The following is a 22,758-nucleotide window of genomic DNA, read 5'->3' on the forward strand; positions in this document are numbered from 1 at the left end:
ATTGATTTCAGCTGTTACAATTCCAAACCCGCTTTAATTACTTGTATTAAAATGTTATTGTCTTTTTGTGTCCAATGTAGTTATGTTAACAGTTAATAACGTTAACATAACATGTTAATAACATAACTAAATGCATTTGAAATTCAATAAAAAGGTTACTTTTCAGGATTCCAATTAAAAAATAGCAAGAATTACTTCAGGATTTATATTCAAATAATAGCAAAATTAGCTGATCTACAAGCTCAAAACGCGTCGCACTGCGACGCGTTTTGAGCTTGTAGATCGGCTATTTTTGCTACAGTCTTATGCAATGTGGCCCTCTGGAGTGAGTGGGGAAATATTGTGGCCCTCGCCATCGTCAAAGTTGCCCACCCCTGGATTAGGCCATGGACCCCCATTTGATATGACTTGTATATCTCTGGGAGTCGTACCCCAATCTAAACTGTAAAATCCCCTGTATTTATAATTTAACTCTTACATCCCTTGACGGTGACAGACCTGTAATATAGGAACCAAATGGACCCACTATCAATACAGTTTGCTGGAGACACCCTGGACTCCACATTGAGAACCAATGATAACAGTCCAGTCTGCAGCTCTACATAAAAGATAGTTTATAAAGTGTTCATCCTTTTCATTTAGTTAATCCATTTTTTGTTCACAAAGGCATTGATTAATTAGATAATATGCTACATGGCCTTTCTAACTATCTCTTATCTTACAAGATAAAAAGGTAAAATGCTATAATAATATCAATTTATGGGAATAGAAATAGCTAGAGATATATATTGTTAAGTGGTTGATTAACCAATTAAAGAACACATTTGTCTGTGTCAGTTTCAGCGGTTTTCATCTCTGCTATCCAAAGTTTGCAGTCTTGGAGACTGCCCATCTTTTCGAATAAATACAATATTCCAACATGTATTACTTATGAATGCTCACATCTACAGTCATGCTCCTAAGTGATTGACTATTTCAGACAAATAGCATTTGTCAACCACAGTAAGTGGGTATAGGTCAATCTTTTCCAAGGTTATAAGCCCAGGCAGAAAGAAGGGACATATAATTTATATTCATATTCCGAAAGTCTTGAGCAGGTAACTATATAGAAATAGGTTTTGTTGAAGTGAGAAGGTTATGTATCAACATTAGCCTTTATATTGCCCTTAAACTACAATTCAAAGTGCATGATGTAATGGACCACAACTCCCATGATCAGGACTCGGAAGCACATTGGTGGTGCGCACGCGCGTGAAGGCGGGGTCGCGTGAATTGCGGAAACCCCTCTTGTTTGTGTAAAATGGCGGCCTGAGCGTTTCTTATTCAAATGAGCAGCAGCAGCACATCACCACCAATAAGCCGTTTTTTGCCTCAACGTCCCTGAAAAACGTTCCACTGTGTACGGAATTAATTGACACCCAGAGATACTGAGCGGAATTCCCACGTAAGGAAAAGCAACGGTACGTTTCCTCTAAACTAGGCAACGAAAACAAAACAAACCTGTGCTAACAACAAGTCAAGTGTTACGTGACGCTAGTTTCCCAAGCGTTAGCAAATTAGCATGCTAACCCGCTACCTCGTTCTTCGTTTTGCGTAATGTGCAATGTCTGTTCCGCGTTCAGAGTGAACGTTGATGACACTATGCTAGACTACGTGTTTTTTTTATCGCGTCATGTCGTATGTTTAAATTGATCAAATGTATGATTGATTTCCTATTGTGTCTGTCGGTGTGTTAGCTTAGCGCTTGGCTAGCTGCGGAAGGAAGGGAGTTGATGATGCTAGCAGGGGTTTCCTAGAAAATAGCCGATCTACAAGCTCACCCCGCGTCGCATCCGCGGCGGGTGGTGAGCCTGTAGATCGGCTATTTTCGGGCGCTCGACGCCGTCGTACGACGGAGCATAAATGATGCCGTAAAAGAGTGGACATGTGGGTTGAACTTGAGACACGTTTTCTATTCTGTCTTTAGGTGTTGTGTTGGGCATCGACTTAGCCATGTTTCACCTGACGCTCGTTGTCATGTTTCAGGGCTAGGCATCGACTCGGCTCTTGATAATTTTACTTTTGTTGTGTAAACATTGGGAGTGAAATAGACCTATCTTTGGATTTATGGTGTGCTGAGAAAGTCCCAACACTTTCCCCATCGAATCAAACTATTTTAATCATATATGGATTACAGTACAGTATAAGTGATGATACTAGTATGATACCTGTTAACCTGTCCTGTTGACTCCTGTATAATGGGCTGCTAATGTTGCATAATTCTATTTTCTGGATTCATTTTGCACTTAATCAGAATCAAGTCCACTTCATTGTCACATAATAGGTTATTTTATTTTTGTTTGGGAGGAGGATGGAGATGGGAGACAGGATAGAAACAGGTGCTTGATGTGCATGTATGTATACTGAAATAATTGTTCTGTGCCACTACATGTTTGCATTTATACAATGTAAATACATACATACATTACATACATGCATGTAAAGTGGTACAACTTCGTTGTGTGTTTGAGATTTTGTCTTTTGTCTTCTGTTTAAAATGTTAAACCTTTCAACCTGACATTCCTGTTTTGGGAATTTGGATATGTCAAATGTTTTACAATATTGTGAATATAGGAGTGTTTTGGGGCCTAAAGCGGCATGAAAGTTGGACTTTGTAGTTGGCTTCCGTTCAGATTAAAAATGTCAGAACTTGGGTAAAACATGGCAGACTATTTGCAACGCTGGTAGTGTTGCAAATAGGCGTTCTTAGACTCAATACATTGAGAAAGGACACAATGATGTCACCCAATACTACAACGCAATACTGTACTCTGTAATGTACTGTAACATAATCCACGTTAAAAACAATCGCAGTAAAACAGCGAAGGATACAATAAAATTAAAATGTCAAATTCACAGACAATCAGGCCGCATCCAAGTGTAACAATTTCTAACAAACTGAAACTCGTTTGAGCGACCAGTCGCTGACATTGTTGTATGTTGTTGTAGTGGTTTGAGTCAGAGGAATGAAGCATCTGTACAGTGTTTACTCATTGATGAGGAGGAGAACAGTGTCGCCTAAGTAAGATACAGTTGCAGTCAATGTACCCTCTAATTTTTTATCGGTCTGAGCAAACACTCCAACCTTCTGAACGCAACTTGAACAACTGCTGAGCAATTATGATGAAGGCACGAGTGTACATTACGCTCATGCTCAAGTTATGGCTTATTCAACATTAAGTAACATTACCTTTTTAATATTTTTATTGAATTTTAATTTATTGTAGGCTCATTCAGTATTTTAGTGAATACATATGTTGACAAAATTAATGTGTACATAAATACAATAGGCCTAAATGAATGAACAACAATGACATAGGCCTAGTACTTATTAGTATTGACAGATGTCTAAAAAAGGTTAGTCCTGACTCCTGGCAGAGAAGTTACAGGCAGTAGCCTAATGCATGTACATGCATTTAGTCTAGATATGATGTGATCATTTGCTAGGCCTACCATTTGTAGCCTTACTAGCCTACACTCTGAGTTGAATGGACAGTGGACACTAGCTTATGGCCATGTAGACTGGGGGTCCGAGTCCAGAGATGAAAATCATAATGAAATGACCTAGCCTAATTTCTATCAATTTAACTTGGGGGTCCTTGAAATTAATATGGCTGAGAATCAATGGGTTAAACTGTCTGTAGAAGACTATAGTTAATTCACTGTAGGTCTGAAAAAAAGTGAATTACATCTTGATGACGACATCAAGATTACTTGACAATGTTAATGATTTTTTTCCCCAGACCTACAGTTCTATGAAACACAGAATGAGGGTACTTTTTTATTATTTCCACACAACAGCTCTAAGGTATATTAATGACATTTAAGTTCGCCTTTAAGTTGTGAGTGATTCTTGCAGTTGCAATTTGCGGCGTCTCGGTATCAGCCGATCGTGAGGGGGAAAAAAATCTGTGATCGGGATTGGTCCCCAAAAACCTGATCGGAGGCTCGGAGCACCCCTATTAATCTAATCTTGCCTATTGCATTGTTCACAGGGAAGAGTTGTGATGGCGAAGAGGATCGCTGACAAGGAGCTGACAGACAGGAACTGGGACCAGGAGGATGAGGGCGAGGAGGTGGGTGAACTAAAGGTGGCCTTACACTCGCCGATTTTTTTCAATCTGAAATCTGATAGCACCACACACTACAGGATAATCGGAGCGGGGCAGAGCAAATATCAAATATTCTTGATGTTGATCGGGCCAATCCCGATCGCGCTTTGAGCGGTCGGGCACCCCCCGAGCGTCAAAAATGCCCGATTATCGGCTAGTGTAAGGCCACCTTAAAGCAGCGCTTTTCAACAAGTGGTCCTTTGAGGGGGTTTCAGGTGGTCCCCAGCTAAATGATGAACAGTTGGTTACCAAATGGACCCTTATAGATCTTTAAGGCCTGATGTCGAAATAAATCAATATATATTTATTTATATATATAATATATATTCAAAGATTTGTGCCACATTTTCACGATTTTTCTAAAATAGCAGAACTACAAGCTCGTAGCGCGCCACTCGGTGACGCGCTATGAGCTTGTAGATCTGCTATTTTTCAATAGCTAAATAATGCTTAGTTAAAACACAAACGGGTCCTGTCCAGAATGGGTTAACTCTTGAGAGCGTAAAATGAAACCAAATGGTTTCACGCTCTCAAAAGTTAAATTATTGTTAAACATCAACTTACTTAATTTACAAGAAGTCTACACAATTAGAGAATGTAGAATAATTGTTATTTTGATCGTTTGCCTGTTATCTCTCCTATGGTACCATTCAGACCCCAAGCGTATATTTTGTTATCGTTAGACAAGATTTTGTTCAAATGGTGGCCGGTGGCTCAAAAATAATGGGCCTTGACATGAAAAAAGGTTTGAAAACCACCGTACTAAAGCACAATAAAAACAGTAGAATGCTAGTACCACCAACGCTATAGTACGCCTCTAGCTTTGCTTACTGGCCGCCGTCGCTCTGATCCATGTCGATCTGAAAAAATGGATACTATGGATAGTTTAAAATGGCCCTATTCTCAATCTTCTTTTTCAATGAGATTGGCCTTAATATATACCGTAAATTAATCACTGCACATCCCTGGTTAACCCATTTTGGGCGGGAACCCCTTTTGGCGTTAGCATTGTTATGCTTTAGCTATTGAAAAATAGCAGATCTACAAGCTTGTAGGTCTGCTATTTTTGAAAAATCGAAGAACGACTTACATAGAAACATAGCTTTTTCAGAAAACTGTCGGCGTGTAGAAGACATTTTTAGAAGCTGATCTCAGGTCAAAATGGGTTAACAGATGTACAGTCTATCACTAAATGTACAGTTTGTAATGTATATAGCACTATATAGGCATAGACTTAGCTGCGATGTAATGGGCGTAAGTGCCTATAAGGGTATCTTTGGAAGAAAAAAGGACCCGCAAAATGTTGCTCTTTATTAATTTGACGTTTCGACCTTCATCAGGACGGACAATAAAATATCCTTGAAAAAACAGATGTATGTGTTTGTACTCATGGAAAGAACTGAGTTAGATGTGGTTCTTTGTAGTAGATTGGGTTTAATGTAAATTGACAGAACCGAGTTGCTTTGAATGCGGCCATCCTGCCCTATAGGTGTCATTATTATAGCAGACCACAGACTCCAGTGCACCCCTGCACCGTGCCATCGTATCTCTGGGTTCTTGTAACTGCTTGTTATGTAAAAGGAACCGATTGTCGTCTATATAGTAGAATGTGAATGACATGATGTAAAAAGTAGAGTAAGTCTTAAATTTAACGGCTGTAGAGCAGAAAAACATGAAACACAATTGACCTTAAACAAAATGTAATCTAACATTATTAGAGCAATGATGTCATTTACCTCAAGTAGTAATGTCTATTGCATCAAATCATTTCTGAATATCTGTTTGATCCCACTCACTATATTTGAATGGACAACAATAATACACAATACTATCAATTAATCTGTCAGAAGACCTAATTGGAGTACAGTCATATGGGACTGGGTACTAGTTTTTTGACCAGAATCTTTCACATTGTGCCTGCCTACTACTTAATTCAGTTATCGGTTTCCTTTTCCATTTAAATATTTTATTGATTGTGAGGTGGAGAAGTGTATGCCTTTCAGCAAGTGAATGCAAAGCGGATGTACTATAAGTTTCCCAGCTGAACTGCTGCTCGTTGGAGAAGTCCATTGATTCATTGACCCCTGTGTGTCTGTCTGTCCTCCAGGCAGGGAGCTTTTCCGTTGCCAGCGAGGATGTGATGAAAAGCCGTCCGATTAAGAAGGCAAAACGTCGAGGCGCTCCAGGGGAGGTAAGTAAAACGAAACTTTTACAGCTTGCTTTAGAATTGTGTAGTAGGCAGACGAAAACACCATGGACTTCACATGATGTGCAGGTTTTTAAGAAATCGAGGAGAAACCGCACACGTCCAGATACGAGTTGAATACAAGTGACTTTTAATGTCCTGAGTCTAACCCAACAGTCTTTGTGAGGGTCAGTCTTCTAGACTTCTACCAAATCGTCTACTTCGATTTGTCAATGAGCCACTGGTCCCACGTACAAATGTTCCCAATTAGGCAGCTGTTAAATATTTACAGTTTGACTTGTGTCATACCCAAATAAATTCTCAGATCTTAAAGATAAATATAGTCATCATTAGGGCTTTAGATGTTGGGAACAGGTAGTATCATTCTGCTGCCTTTTATGTTTGATTCTTGCCTGTTCAGCTGTCTTAACGCAATTTCATGTAATGCAATTTCACCTGAGCTTGCTGCAAGGAGGATTACTCTATAGTAATTAACTTTTGTTTGTATAGCAAATGTAAGAAGAATGCAGTTTATGAAGTGCACTAAGTTATGCGCGAGCCAGTCCAAACAAGGCATCATAATACACTCCCACAAAATTGTTGCACTAATACAAAAATATGCCATCCGTGTCGATCCAATGGGTTTTTAATTAGGTGTGTGTGTGAGGTGTATCTGCTACCGGCTCTATTACTCCTATTAGTGAGATTATTCAGCCACACCACCCGTTTACTGCCATTCAGCCAATCAAATCCCATATTTCTTCTGCATGCCTTGTCGCACCCCTCCTGCGGTCCAACTCCAGTAGGTCTATGTTGCCATGGTTACCCGAAGTTGGCCACGGTGGAAATGGTTTTGGTGACCTTGCTTATCTGAGTCCCAATACACCACCGAAGGGTGGCCATGGTACTATAGGAATGAAGCTGGTGTTGGCAATGTTGGAAAAGATATGGGCGAACTAGTCCGTATATCGAGTCCTCCTTTATGTCAAATCATGCAAGGAAGTGGATTACATTATAGTTAAGCCCTGCATTGAGCAGAAATGGGAGATTAGAATATTCATTGACTCGTGTTAAAATTTGAAATGGCCTTTATCTTTAAAATTTGCATTTGAGTCTGACTGGAGGCAAATCAAACATTCCTGTGTGGATATCTTTGGCTCGTGCAACATACGTTTGGATACTTTGGTAATACAGATCTGATTTTCCAGGTATTGTTGTGTCGCTAACGCAACAATACCAATGTAAACAGAATCCGGCAAGTTGGATCAAGGTGTAGAACTGTAGATGCTGTCTGCTCAAAAGAGTTTGAATGGAATTAATTGTGTCTGTTCTCAACAAAGCTAGACTCATGGGCTGAGGTACAGGGGCCTGGTTTTGGGTGAATGGAATCCATTGCAGCTTCTCGCTATAACATTATGTAAAAATATAGTGTTTTGAAAAGTGAAGCCTTAGTACAAGAGAAGTAAGTGATAGCAAAAAATGCCTCTCGCTGCCAGACAGAGTGCTGTGCAGAAAGTGCAATGTCATGACCGTAATGAGTGTTGTAGCAGTCCCCGTCCAGATTGCAGTCACTGTATCCCCCAAGGTCTGTGATGGTATAAGCAAGAGTTTGACAGCCTCTACCTACATACTGTATCAGGATGTAGTTCTCAAAACGGAGTGCGTGTATGAAATGGTTTGCGCTGTCACTAAATTATAGCTGTATTTCTCTGATTGCTTACTATAGAGTATGCCGGGGTAGATTTTAGGTCTGCCCTGTGGTAGAACCCTCACTGTAATATCCTGAGTGTTCAATTAATGTTTGCCTGCAATGATTTACAAATACAAATCTATAACGGCAGAATTTCAGAAACACTTCTGCCTCAAACAGTAGCTATACTTTGTCTCGTGTGTCACATTTCATACATCATTTATGCCTAGCTTCTGTCCTCCTTATTTCAGGGTGAGAGTGCCGGAGCCTTCAAAGGGTTTAAAGGATTCGCCGCCATGTCAACAAACGCGATGGGCGGCGGTGCGGTGACGGCATTCTCCGGGTTTGGCAACGGCACCGCCACGGGCTTTAAGGGCTTCAGCAGCATGACCAACGGGAACAGCACGGCGCCGCTATTTAGCGTCTTCTCATCCCCTGCCTTGACGGCTAGCGCTACACCTGGTAAGACCGTTTCTCAGTATGAGTTTGTTTTATACCTGTTGGCTCTTTCAATCCAGGAAGGCCTCCGTGTCATTTTTAGTTGTTGCTATAGATTTACTGTGGCAACAACATGATGTTTTGAAGTTCATGGAAGTTTTTCAGGAAACCTTTCTGAAAACGTATCTGGGATTCAAACCCGATTCGCCCACAATTAGAGGCCACATTTTCCACAGGACAAAAGGCAGCCCCTGTTAGCCAGGGAGATATTGCACTTTTTTTTAAAAAACTATTTATTTTTTGAATTTTTGAATATGCAAAAGACACAAAAGACAAACAAGGCATACATTAAAACAAAAACATCAACAGAAGACACAGAATAATAATACAAACAAACAAACAAATGAGGTCATGGGATGTACAGCAACAACAATACATATTACAGACTTTTGGATTCATTGACAACCGGAAAGACACAGCCCATATTCACTCCATATCCGCCCCCCCAGCTAAATACTTAAAGAATAGGTCATCTGTTCTAGGAGATGTAGTTGTTTCACAATGTTGATAAATAGGTCAGCAGTAGGTTAATTCTTTTGTAACCAATTTCTTGTAATAGCTTTTTTTTCTTGCTACAAGTAAAATCTTAAGTAAGTAGGAGTCATCCTGAAGAGATATTGCACTTCTGATCTTCAGAGAGTACTACTTGTCAGACAGTAGGTGTCCTACCTGACACCAGGACTAAGTGTTCAATTAACCCATTTTGGGCGGGAACCCCTTTTGGTGTTAGCATTATGTTATGCTTTAGCTATTGAAAAATAGCAGATCTACAAGCTCATAGCGCGCCACCGAGTGGCGCGCTACGAGCTTGTAGGTCTGCTATTTTTGAAAAATCGAAGAACGACTGACATAGAAACATAACTTTTTCAGAAAACTGTCAGGATGTAGAAGAGATAGGAGTCATCCTGAAGAGATATTGCACTTCTGATCTTCAGAGAGTACTACTTGTCAGCCAGTAGGTGTCCTACCTGACACCAGGACTAAAACCACTGCAGACGTGCTAGTATGGGTAGTATTGGCCAAATTGACAATCTTTATAAATACATGCTTTCCTCACAAAAGCAATAAATACGGGATGAGCTGATATATTTTTAACCCATTTAGTCCTGCCGTCGAAATAAAAAAAAACGTTCGCTCTGAAAGAATATATATTCAAAGATTTGTGCCGCATTTTTACGATTAAAAAAAATAAATAGCAGACCTACAAGCTCGTAGCGCGCCACTCGGTGGTGCGCTATGAGCTTGTAGATCTGCTATTTTTCAATAGCTAAAGTATAGCATAATGCTTAGTTAAAACACCAAAAGGGGTTCCCGCCCAAAATGGGTTAATATATCAAATATAAGATGCTAGTAAATTAAAGTGAAAATTACTTTTCACTTTAATTGACTCATTTGTAGAGACAAGGCCCCAGTGTGCTATGTACGTAATACAATATTCATGTTACACTCTACACAGTGGCAAATCTCTTAGTTAGTTACTTTATTGACAAATGTATAAAACATTGGGTCCAAACAATAATAAAACACCAACGTCTATACATTCAAGGAATCTCTGTATGTTCAGTATGTGTGTATATACCGTATGAGGACCCAAGGGAGGGCAGTGTGAAGTCGGATCGGATGAGCTGTTCTTGAGAACGCTAGAAGCGGCACGTCCATCATGGTCCGACTCCAAATGGAGTGCATGAACCATATGACTATATTGTATAACTCGCTGTACAGTGACAGCAGTACACAATGAGCAGATAGGGACAGACACTAGGCCAAGTGTGCCTACAGCGCAGTCCAGCTTTGCTGTGCATTTTAGTTTTATTTTGGTGTTGTCATATTGTATTGTATTTAAAATATTCTTTGTTTTTGCTGGTCTACATTTCCATGATGGGGGATTGAACCAAATGAGGACAAAAATAATAATGATTAAAACATAATTTCCTATCCTATTCTTCTTATTATTTTTTGTTACAGCGACACAATTTCTTCCCTTATTGTTGTTTTAGATGCATGGTCAATGCACCCTTTGAATTGGACATCAGTGGGATATTGGCCCTCTGCTGATATGTAATCGAGTTGAAAATGTCTTCCATTGTTGAGGGCTTGGGGTTTTGCATTGGAGGCTAATGGAGCTGAATCGGCAGGATGTCGTTCTTATGGGCGCACGCACGTGTGTGTGTGCGCGCTCGTGTGTGTGTGTGGGGCTGCTCTTTCCTTTCACGGTGCGTTGCTCGAGGGCAGGATGACAGGGCTGCACTGCAGCTGAGATGAGCAGTGTTGTCTGCCTGTTGGGGGAGGGGGAAGGGTGCGTGGTTACACTAGCAGACACAGTCGGAGCCAGACCCCCCCCCCCTACACTACCCTGCCCTTCCCCCTCCTCTGTTCCGCCCTGTAGAAAATGGGGCAGAGTCTACCTCCCTGGCATCTCAAGCTGTACATGGCTGTCAAAATAACCAGAATACCACTCTCTCCTCATTTCCCCCCACCCCCCTCTTCATCTCAGGTTTAACATTCAACGGCCCCGCCTCCTCCAAGCCCACAGCTGACATCACTTCCAAGCAGACCAATGGTTCCACCCTGAGCCTGACTCAAAGCTCGGGCAGCAGCAGTATCAGCAGCAATAAGGAGTACAGCCGACAGCTCACCGCACTCAACTGCTCGGTGCGGGACTGGATCACCAAGCACGTCAACGACAACCCCCTGTGTGACCTCAACCCCATCTTCAGGGATTATGAGCAGCACCTGGCCAGCATCGAGAAGAAGTACGGGGGGGTGGCGGCGGCAGCCGGGGCTGCTGCATCTGCCACGGCACTTGACGGAGGCACGGAGAGCAGCAAAGCGTCGGGGGAGAAGCAGGGGGGAAGCCTGCCAACAGCCAGTGCCGCCACGGCGCTCTCCTTCTCCAGCGGCAGTGCTCCTCCTCCGTTCTCCTTTGGCAAGGATAAGGACGGCTCGGCCCCGGAGAAAAGCAGCGGCGCTCCGGTCCCAGTTGGTGTGACGTTTAACTTCGGGCAGAAGGTGGACACCTCGGTGCTGGCCAACCTGGGGTCTGGCGGCGCGCCGTCCACCGGCTTCTCCTTCTCCTCCAAGCCCTCCTCCCTGTTTGGATCTCCCCCTGGTACCACTGCGCCGTCTGCAGCCCCCTTCTCCTTCAGCGGGGCAAAGGCTGAGGCTGTCCAGCCTACAGGTAACTAGGGCTACAACTATCCATTAGCTCCTTAACCCATTTTGGGCGGGAACCCCTTTTGGTGTTAGAAACACTTATGTTATAATTTAGCTATTGAAAAATAGCAGATCTACAAGCTCATAGCGCGCCACCGAGTGGCGCGCTATGAACTTGTAGGTCTGCTATTTTTGAAAAATCGTTAAAATGTGCCTCAAATCTTTCCGAAAATTGTCATGATTTAGAAAAAAAATAAAAATAAATTTCGACGTCAGGTCTGAATGGGTTAAAGGTTGTTCTGTCATCCATGGACATTTTTTAATGAATTGATGTTGTCATCGAGAAGCGTGTTACTGTTAATTATATATTATATTTATATATACACACACTTATGAATTGATTAACCACCTCAGTGTTTAACCCATTTAGGCCTGACGTCGAAATAAAAAAAAAGTCTTCTGAAAGAATATATATTCAAAGATTTGTGCCGCATTTTCACAATTTTTCAAAAATAGCAGACTTACAAGCTCGTAGCGCGCCACTCGGTGGCGCGCTATGAGCTTGTAGATCTGCTATTTTTCAATAGCTAAAGCATAACATAATGCTTAGTTAAAACACCAAAAGGGGTTCCCGCCCAAAATGGGTTAATCCTTAAAAAAACCTTTCACCTATGACAAAAACAGTTTAATAGGGATCGATTTAGAATATATTATTTAAAAAAAAGAATCAAAATATAATGGATCAAATCAATTAGTCTGATTTTAACTGTTGCACCTTTACAGCTAACCCTCTCATCCAAAATGATGATTAGAGAATGCTTTGGCCTATAGGGCTGGGCAATATAGGGCATCGTCATTTGCGACTATCGCCTGCGATTTTTGGATATGGTAATATCGTCATATGGCATACGTGTGTTGTCTTTTCCTGGTTCTCATCACACGGCCCCATTTTATAAAACAAACGTTAAAGGAAATTGCAGATCTACAAGCTTACAACATATCGTGATAACGTGGTGTAATGGTGTTGTTGATCTGCTGGTTTTGACATCTTTAGATTTTTTTTTAAAAAGAGTGGAGAAAAAAAAAAAGATATCGCCACAGTGCGATATTATCGTTAGAATATTGGCGTCAAAGGTATTTTATAGATTGCGTGTTGTCTATCAACCCAGCCCTGCTTTTGACCCAAACGCTGTCGGAGAGGAGCAGGGTCATTATGCTTTCTGACTTGATTACCACCGCAGGCTAATGTTTCTCATTCCTCAGATAGGCTTTCATTCCACAGCCAATGCGACGGATGTTTAACCCGTTTTGACCCGAGATCGGATTCTAAAAAAATGTCTTCTACATCCTGACAGTTTTCTGAAAAAGCTATGTTTCTCTATGTCAGTTGTTCTTCGATTTTTTCAAAAATAGCAGACCTACAAGCTCGTAGCGCGCCACTCGGTGGCGCGCTATGAGCTTGTAGATCTGCTATTTTTCAATAGCTAAAGCATAACATATTGCTAACACCAAAATGGGTTAATTATAGAAAAGAGGTGTGAGTTTTCCTCTGCATTTATCCTTGAATTTTCTCAGAAATTAGGTGGCATCTTAAATCTAAACGATTAAAAGTGGAAGCCTCCATAGTCCAAACCAAAGTGTTATAGGTGATGGGGGGGGGGGAGGAAATGTTTTGTGTGCTCCAGTTATTGTAATTATCTTTTTTTTTTTTTTATGAGAAAAATGCCTTGCTGATAACGGCTTATTATGATGTTAATAAGCTTATGCCTATTGTGATTTATTTTGTAACCATTAAGCTTAGACGAGGGCTTGATTAGTGGTGGACAGTCATAGACGGCGTCACTTATTACTAGTGATAAGAAATGCAAGTAAAAAAATAGCATGACCAATTATTAGATTGAGCTAATTTTGCAGTTCTTTCATTCATGTTACTGTCACTAACTCTACTACCATGCTATATGTCTGTAGTCTTTTTATATATTATGCAAAATGTTGGATAGTGGTCAGTGATGTAAATAGGTTTTCAATGTAATGAGTCCCGGGATGCAGGGATGGTCTTTTAGATGAGTCCCAGGGACATTTTATGAGTCCCACTTCAACGACGTTAGGAGTCATATTTTTGCCATTTTTATAAATTGCAGCATTTAACTCCCATTTCATTTTATATGGTTATAATGTGATTATATTCATGTAGAAAACAGACGAAGAAATGATTATTATAACTAAAGCTATCAAAATAAACTAGAATAAAAAACAGTACAGTAGTGCATCCCGTGGATGCAGAGGTCGTTGTTTTATTGCGTCCCTTTAAACTGCGTTTTGGGATGCAAAATGCGCCCTATTTTAATCTCTGAGTGGTGGTAATATGCTTTAGCTATTGAAAAATAGCAGATCTACAAGCTCATAGCGCGCCACCGAGTGGCGCGCTACGAGCTTGTAGGTCTGCTATTTTTGAAAAATCGAAGAACGACTGACATATGTTGGTGAAGATGAATGTTGGTGTAATGACCCCGTTTGTCCCCTCTAGATGAGAACGGAGACGAGGAGACAGACGAGCCCCCCAAAGTTGAAGTCCGAGAGATCAAGGAGAAGGATGCCTTTTACTCAAAAAAGTAGGACTTCTTTATATTTGTGGTGCTGCTGTTACACATTTATGTGAGAGAAGGAGGGGGAGGGGAATGCCCAGGAGATGTAAGGAAAGGGAAAACTTCAGATCATTTAGATCGACAGTTTTGTGACGTTAAATAAGGGTATTCACTTGATTTAGCAAGACACGATTAAAATCTATAAATCCTACCAATGTTTTCCATGTCCACATAAACCCGATTTTTCCACAAAAGGGTGGAAGGTTCAGGTTGGACAGAAATGTGTGCGGTGGGCCGGAGGAGTTGTAAATGAGCCTTAATGTGAAGCACTGTGGTTCCTCCCCCAGGTGTAAGCTGTTTTACAAGAAGGAGAGCGAGTTCAAGGAGAAAGGAGTTGGAACGCTGCACATGAAGCAGACGCCCGAGGGAAAGACCCAGATCATAATCCGCGCCGACACCAATCTGGGTAGGCTAACATCTTATCAAATGTACTTGTTGTTGTTTTTCGCTGTGAAAGAATAAATATTCAAAGATTTGTGCCACACTTTCACGATTTTTCAAAAATAGCAGACCTACAAGCTCGTAGCGCGCCACTCGGTGGCGCGCTATGAGCTTGTAGATCTGCTATTTTTCAATAGCTAAATTATAACAATGTTGTTTTTTTTTATTCATTTATTTTTTCCTTCCTTGAACAACAATGTACATGTCATCCATCATATTTCATACATTTATGACAGCCATGCATACAGTGCACAATAGTGGTTGTATACAATTATGTCCCTTAGAGCAGTGGTCCTCAACCTGTGGGGGGGTGGAATTATTTGGCAAGTACAAACTAAAGGAATCAAATGACTATATATATATATATATATGCGCTGTCCTGTTTAATAGGTTGAGTACAGACCGAGGGGAAATGTTGGACCCTTTTTTTAAAGGACTGGATAGCTTCCAAATGTAATATAAAAATGACGTTCCGTTCCTTCAACAAGCCATTAGCAACTAACTAGCAGTGAGTTAATTGAAAGTGTAGTCAAGATCCAAAGCACTGCTGTTCATGTATTGATGTTTTATTTTTTATTTTTTTTGCAGAGATAAAATGGCAAATCGATGTGTGTTCATAGGAATATCTCTTTAAAGGCAGATTGAGTGAGTGTATGTTGGCGCCTTACACTGTTTCTAATCATTATTACCAGGCTTGTCCTTGACCTGCACGTGAGGGCATTACAAAAACCTGTCCCCCTTGTGGCTGTTTGGTGGAACTGCGTCTAGATCTGCAGTCTCACTGCAGCTGTGTGTGCTTTAGTTCAGTTTTTTTGTTTGTTAGCTTTTCTGCCTTTATTGATGCAGAAAGACATGCAGCAAAGGTCGTCATGAACGGGACTCGAACACGCGGTGCGCTGTCAGGCCGCTAGGCCAGCGGGCGCCCCGTAGTTCAGGTTATTATGAGATATTATAACAGTCGGGTGCATTAAAGATGGACGAGGCAGACATTCTCACACAATTGGATTGAAATGAAATGCGTTTACTGGTTCGGTTTAACACGCTGGGGGAACTGTTCTACTGTACGACTCGTTTCAATAGGTTTTTTTCATGCTGCTTACAGCTCTCTGTGGATTGTAGTTTCCTCTCTTAGGTGCGATTCATACTCCTATTTTAGAGCCGAATAAAAGTCGGTTCGGCTCCGTAGAGCCTACAATGTGACGTCATTTGAGGTTCGGGGGTTTCGGGAGGTTCGGTACCGTCCTAAAGTCGGCTTTTCGGTGCTACTGAAGATTTCTGACGAGCCGAAATCATTTCGGCACTACAGTGGTAAAATAGGAGTATGAATCGGCCCTTAGTTCCTGCCTTCCGCTGTCATTATTTGAGATCGTTTACTTATGGGTACGGATGAGTAAAAGACAAGAAAATGCAGTTAAAATGTTTGTTTTCAAAATGTGAAGATCTTCTTTCTAAAGACTCTGGATTAACTCACCGAGTATGAAATATCCCCCTGCTTCACTGCACTGTGCACACGAGTGGTTAATGGCCTTTTCATGTGTCATGTTTCAAAATGTTCTGGTCGTGAAATTGAAATCTCTGTGGAAATGTGATGTACCGGTATTTACATTTGGTGTTTTAAACGATGCTGCTGCCAGTATTGGCCAGGTCCCGTAATTAACCACTGAAACACTATGGTTAATAATGTCAGCTTAAGTAATTGCAACTAAGTATACGTATATTCTACTTGGTTGACCAGAGCCCTCCAGGGGGGGTCTATACTAGGCCCCCCGCCTTTTTCCCTGTACACAATTTGCAGACAATTGGCGATCTACAAGTTCACAGTGATGCGTCACGTCGTCGTGAGCTTGTTGATTGGCTATTTTATGCACCGAATGTTTGGCCCCAATCTATGCTCGCTTTGTGTGGTTAAGCCCTATATTCTTCATCATGGGGTGCATACTTAGTTTAGACTAGTCATTGGTTAGACATGGGTTAAGGTTAGGTTTAGGTGACAGATCTAAAAGCTCATGTGTCGCATTGTAGCACTTTGTGAGCTTGTAGATCTTCCTATTTTCTTTTTTCTTTTGGTGTTAGCATTATGTTATGCTTTAGCTATTGAAAAATAGCAGATCTACAAGCTCATAGCGCGCCACCGAGTGGCGCGCTACGAGCTTGTAGGTCTGCTATTTTTTGCGACTGACATAGAAACATAACTTTTTCAGGAAACTGTCAGGATGTAGAAGACATTTTTTAGAATCTGATCTCAGGTCAAAATGGGTTATAAAGGCTAAAGAATGAATGGAAGTGCATTTAAAAAAAAAAAAAAATGTCCCCCTGTTTCTTCCCCCACAGGAAACATCTTGCTTAACATCATCCTGCAGGCCTCCATGCCGTGCTCCCGGACGGGGAAGAACAACGTGATGGTGGTGTGCGTGCCCAACCCGCCCGTGGACGACAAGAACCCCGGCAGCCCCGTCCCCATGCTCATCCGAGTCAAAACCACCCAGGACGCCGACGAACTTCACAAACTGCTCGAAGAGAAGAAACTGTGAATTCGCCCCAATTCGTCGTATACCTCGTCGTCGCACTGCGGCGTCGAAAATAGCAGACACACAAGCTCACAACGCGCCGCATTCCGTGGTGCGTTGTGAGCTTGTATGTCGGCGAATTTTCGACGTGTGACCCTGCGGTGCGACCGGAGCGTAATTTGGCTTATAAAGCCCACTTAACCCACAGACTCCACCAAACCCCACGACTGTCACAATCCAGCCCCCCCCCCCCCCCCCCCCCCCCATCCCGGACATAGCCTTGCGTGGTACCATACTGACCTCATTGAGATTATTTTCAATCCCACACACACACATTTGTGGAAAGCACTCACACAGTCCCGTGGAAATCAGACCATTAAAAAAAAATGTGAATCGAGTCTTATACGACACTCAACCCCCCAGCAGATTGGTTTAACCCATTTTGGGCGGGAACACCTTTTGGTGTTAGCATTATGTTATGCTTTAGCTATTGAAAAATAGCAGATCTACAAGCTCATAGTGCGCCACCGAGTGGCGCGCTACGTACGAGCTTGTAGGTCTGCTATTTTTGAAAAATCGAAGAACGACTGACATAAAAACATAGCTTTTTCAGAAAGCTGTCAGGATATAGAAGACCTTTTTAGAATCTGATCTCGGGTCAAAATGGGTTAATATCAATACTATAATGTCTAAGAGAACTCGGCCCTCTCGCTCCACAGCACGAATGGTGTAAATCTTAAATGTGTCTTGGATATTCATTTCGCTCACACAGGCAAACAAAACATGGGGGGGAAAAAAAACAGGTCACTCTTCTGGACATAACATTCCGTCGGGTTTGAATACTGCTGCTATTTTATTTAAAATATGATAAAACAAGACAATATTTTGTTTTTAGATGTTTTGATTCTGCTGTTTGTTTTTTTATTTTTTTGGGCGGGATTGATTTGGTTCTGATTGACTGGGCTAAGCAGATTGCAAGTATGATTTTGGTGTGTGTTGGCTTGAATGGTTTTATATTTGCCATGTCTGTTCTTAGCTTTGGAAGACATGACTAGAAAATGTGAGGATTAAGCTCAAGCATGCACCTGACATCCATCAAAGTGAATTTTCTTTGGGGGTGGCAGAAGGAAACTGTAACCGCAGTAACAAAGGTTAGTTAATTTACGTTCAGTTAAAACTGTAGATTTTATAAAGAAAATATTCACAGTATAGCATCAAAAGAGGTCAACATTTTTGTTCAGCTTGCCGAAACTGGAGGCGTTCTCTGCAGAGTGCAGACATTGTTTTATAAATGATACTCAATGCGGGTTTGTTTTGAGTCGGCTAAGACGAAATAAAAGATCTCCAGTGTGTATGTTCTGGTGTGTTTTTGGATGAATCTTTCACAGTGGTCAGCAGTAAGTCTTCTCTATTGAAGCTCGGTTATCTTATCGTCGTATGACGGTGTCTTGTGGTGAAAATAGCCGCTATTTTAAAAAGGAAATTGCCTTTTTTATTTTTTGAAAGGGTTTGCCTAGATAATGACATGGACACAATGTCAGGTTGAAAGTTCACTAAAACTCCTCCCACATTGTTCATAGCAATGAGACTGGCACATGGCGATGTTCACATTGGGCTCACCTGCAGTGATTTGGACTAGTTAGAAAATCGTCTACAAAAATTACTGAAAAGGGAATGTTTGTTTTCTCTGCAGTCATGTCATGTTGTAGTCCCTTCTTCCTGCCTGACTTTGCTTCCACAATAAGTATCTCTGCCCACTTTAACAGTTATTTTCACGGAGGCATAGAGATGACTAGAGGTTACTTGTTTTCTACCTCTATGCCCAGACCTGAAACTCATGAGTGTACGTCTGTGCTGAATGTTAAGGCGTTTGCTCTGGAACTATTTATTGATGGAGGCAAAATTGTAATAAAACAAATGTTATGAGTCGAACCCCAAACCCATCTGTCGTCATGGAATCTTGTAAATGTTTTCCCCAGTTCTTAAAAAGTATGTAATGATAAACCTGTAATTTTCCACATGGCAATCTCTGTAAATGTGAGTGTCATTAACTTTGTTCACTCTCCAAGTGTCCTTTGTATGGCCTTAGATGATTGCCTTAGATCTGGCATGTTGTCATCGGTATCTGAAACATTTGCATAGTCGTTTAGGCCTGTTGAAAAATAAAAGTTGGGGGGAAAAAAGAGTATCTGAGTTTGTTTTGTTCTTTATATGGTTTATGTTTAGCTCTGGTCCATAGCCTTCTACGATTCTGCCCTGCAGTATAAGGCTATGGGACTTTCAGTTTTAAATCTCAAATCGAAATCAGACCAGCCTCTCCTCTTTAGCCTATTTTAAAATAACGTTTTTGCTACTCACCAAAACAAAGGCGGCTTGTGTCATTAGAAAGCCTACTTTCCTTAGTGGACGCACTCTGAGCCCCCCACCACACATATAAACGGTACTTTTTGGCCAAAAAGGGATTTTGTTTCCGCCGGAAAAAAAATACTTTGTTACTCCGCTACCGATATTGCCCAGAGAACTGCCTCATTTTTCCTCCGGTGAAAAAAAATCCCTTTCTGGCCTAAAAGTACCGTTTATACGTGTGGTGTGGGCCGGGGCTCCGAGTGCGTCCACTAAGGAAAGTAGGCTTTCTAATGACACAACCCGCCTTTGTTTTGGTGAGTAGCAAAAACGTTCTTTTAAAATACGCTAAAGAGGAGAGGCTGGTCTGATTTCGATTTGAGATTTAAAACTGAAAGTCCCATAGTCTTATACTGCAGGGCAGAATCGTAGAAGCAGTAGAAGGCTATGGACCAGAGCTAGTTTATGTTATGGTCTTGGGAAAGGTGTATATAGGGAGAGATTTGGAGAGGCAGGGTCTGGAATTTCAAAAGGCGCTGGGCAGATTTTTCTTTCTTTATTTTTAAGTTACTATCCATATTTAGAGCAATATCTAAATCCTCGGAGCACAGGTCTCCAGTCTCCACTAGGTCACTCAGGAACGTTTGTTGTGGGTGTGCATTGTTTGGTAGCCTATTGAGAGATCATAGAAGTAGCAGTTTTTAGCCAATATTGAATGTCTTACAGTAGCATAGAATATAAAAAATAAGACGGATCCATCTTGATCACATGACTATAAAGATCATCATCAGATTTGCGTGATATTTGGTGGTGCTATAAAACAAAATTAAAAACGACAACTACAATATAGTATGTTTTTTCTTTTTCAGTCCACTCCACATAAGGGTAATGTGGGGGGGGGGGGGGCATTGAGGGCTTATGTGGGGGGCCAATAAGGGCTTGTGTGGGGGGCCAATAAGGGCTTGTGTGGGGGGCCAATAAGGGCTTATGTGGGGGAAAAATAAGGCCTTGTGTGGGGGGGCAATAAGGGCTTGTGTGGGGGGCCAATAAGGGCAATTGGCACTTCAAGACGAGTAATGACCACCCCCAAAAATTGAATGTGCCCTTTTCTGGGGTTTGAGCCCCTGCCCCAGTGCTCTCTGCACGGCCCTGCATACTATAGTATGTCGTTTTTCATGATTTTCTTTTCAACGTCGAAAATCATGGAAAGCGACATACTACTACTATGTCAGTGAAAACCAAGAAAAAATATCATGAAAAACGACATACTATAGTATGTTGTTTTTCATGATTTTTGATGACTGCGTTACCAGTTACCACAGACGGCTCGCCGACGTGAACACACTGTCGGAGGCTTGTTTCCTTATCGCAGTTCATAAACATTCAAACATCTAGATAAACAACAGCACAACAAACGATAGATAAAATCATTTTGTTTTTGTTTTTGTTTTTTCAACTCAAATGCATGCGCAAAGGAAGACTGTGTTGTGGCAAGAAGCAAGTATAGCAACACTGAGTTAGGATGCTGGCTCCATGATCTGGAGATTGTTTGTCGGTTAAAACCCCACTTAACTCTTTAGCCTACCGTGAAGCTTTCCTTTCCACACTGACTTAAAGTAGCCTTGAAGTTCCAGCTGACATGTGCTGCTAAGTGGCCCAGCGGATACATCAGGTGACATCTGTAGAATTCCTGGTAGAAGTGTGCTGGTTCAAACCCAACACACTCCTAGTAGGAGTTCAAATCATCATTTTTTTGACGTGCCATTGACCCCCATTATACATTTCTCAAATTTGAAAGCACTAGGCTATATTTCTAAAACTATGAAACATTTCAAAGATTCATTTTCAGGCAAACATTTCCACCATAAGATGAAACTATTTGAACTGTTTGAATGGGGTTTCTAGGTGCAAGTATGTAGGACTAGTAGCATGCCAAAGTTTGTGCTATTGCCATTGAGAATGCATTGGCCGTTTAAGTTAAATAACTCAGAAACTACAAAACATTTCAAAGTAAAAAGTTCCAGCATGTGTCTCCACAGTAAGCTGAATTATAAAAAGTGTGAATGGAGTTTCTAGGTGAAAGTGAAAGTGACGTGCCACTACCTGCCATTATACATTTCTCAAATTAAAAGCACTATATTTCTAAAACTATGAAACATTTCAAAGATTCCTTTTCAGGCAAACATGTCCACCATAAGATGAACCTAAATAGGTTTGAATGGGGATTCTAGGTGTAAGTATGTAGTACTAGTAGCATGCCAAAGTTTGTGCTATTGCCATTGGGAATGCATTGGGCGTTTAACTTAAATAACTCAGAAACTACAAAACATTTCAAAGTAAAAAGTTCCAGCATGTGTCTCCACAGTAAGCTGAATTATAAAACGTGTGAATGGAGTTTCTAGGTGAAAGTGCTTTTTTGACGGGCCAATATCTGCCATTGAGCCCCATTGTAAGATTCTCAAATTTGAAAGCACTATATTTCTGACACTATGACACATTTCAAAGATTCCTTTTCAGGCAAACATGTCCACCGTAAGATGAACCTAAGTAGGCTTGAATGGGGTTTCTAGGTGTAAGTATGTAGGACTAGTAGCATGCCAAAGTTTGTGCTATTGCCATTGAGAATGCATTGGGCGTTAAAGTTAAATAACTCAGAAACTACAAAACATTTCAAAGTAAAAAGTTCCAGCATGTGTCTCCACAGTAAGCTGAATTATAAAAAGTGTGAATAGAGTTTCTAGGTGAAAGTGCTTTTTTGATGTGCCAATATCTGCCATTGAGCCCCATTGTAAAATTCTCAAATTTGAAAGCACTATATTTCTGACACTATGACACATTTCAAAGATTCCTTTTCAGGCAAACATGTCCACCGTAAGATGAACCTAAGTAGGCTTTGTTGTGTATAAAAATCCGGCGACCCAAGGATCAATTTGTTGCATAAATTTAAGATAAGGGAAGGATCGAAGACCAATTTGTTGGAAAGATGGCGAGAAAGGCCATTTAATGGATTAAAATAAATTATATCTATTCTGTAATGCTAATTAGAAAGGACTGTAAATATATATCTTCAATAACCCAGCAGGGAGACCAAATACCGTGCTGTATTTACCTTAAAAATGAGTGAGTAGCCCTTTAAATCTTGAAT

At 41.1% G+C, this 22,758-nt stretch overlaps 1 protein-coding gene across 3 annotated transcripts; it reads left to right on the forward strand.

Annotated features, from left to right (window-relative positions):
• Positions 1 to 1,257: 1,257 nt before the first annotated feature.
• Positions 1,258 to 19,456, forward strand: nup50 (nucleoporin 50). 3 transcript variants are annotated; one of them, XR_013788920.1, is made up of 9 exons: positions 1,258 to 1,460; positions 4,035 to 4,130; positions 6,259 to 6,342; positions 8,278 to 8,488; positions 11,019 to 11,702; positions 14,205 to 14,289; positions 14,610 to 14,728; positions 17,095 to 17,745; positions 17,821 to 19,456. XR_013788920.1 is itself a non-coding variant. In XM_079493744.1 (8 exons), the coding sequence occupies exons 2-8, from the start codon at positions 4,047 to 4,049 to the stop codon at positions 17,292 to 17,294; spliced, it is 1,467 nt and encodes a 488-aa protein (XP_079349870.1). In that variant the 5' UTR covers positions 1,258 to 1,460; positions 4,035 to 4,046; the 3' UTR covers positions 17,295 to 19,456. The 3 variants fall into 3 exon arrangements, 2 of the variants coding, with proteins under 2 accessions (XP_079349870.1, XP_079349871.1); XM_079493744.1 differs by having other exon boundaries at positions 17,095 to 19,456; XM_079493745.1 differs by having other exon boundaries at positions 1,261 to 1,460; positions 4,035 to 4,115; positions 17,095 to 19,456.
• The last annotated feature ends 3,302 nt before the right edge of the window (positions 19,457 to 22,758 follow it).

The sequence above is a fragment of the Electrona antarctica genome (genome assembly GCF_951216825.1).
Source record: "Electrona antarctica genome assembly, chromosome: 23".
In the NCBI taxonomy this organism is placed as follows: domain Eukaryota; kingdom Metazoa; phylum Chordata; class Actinopteri; order Myctophiformes; family Myctophidae; genus Electrona; species Electrona antarctica.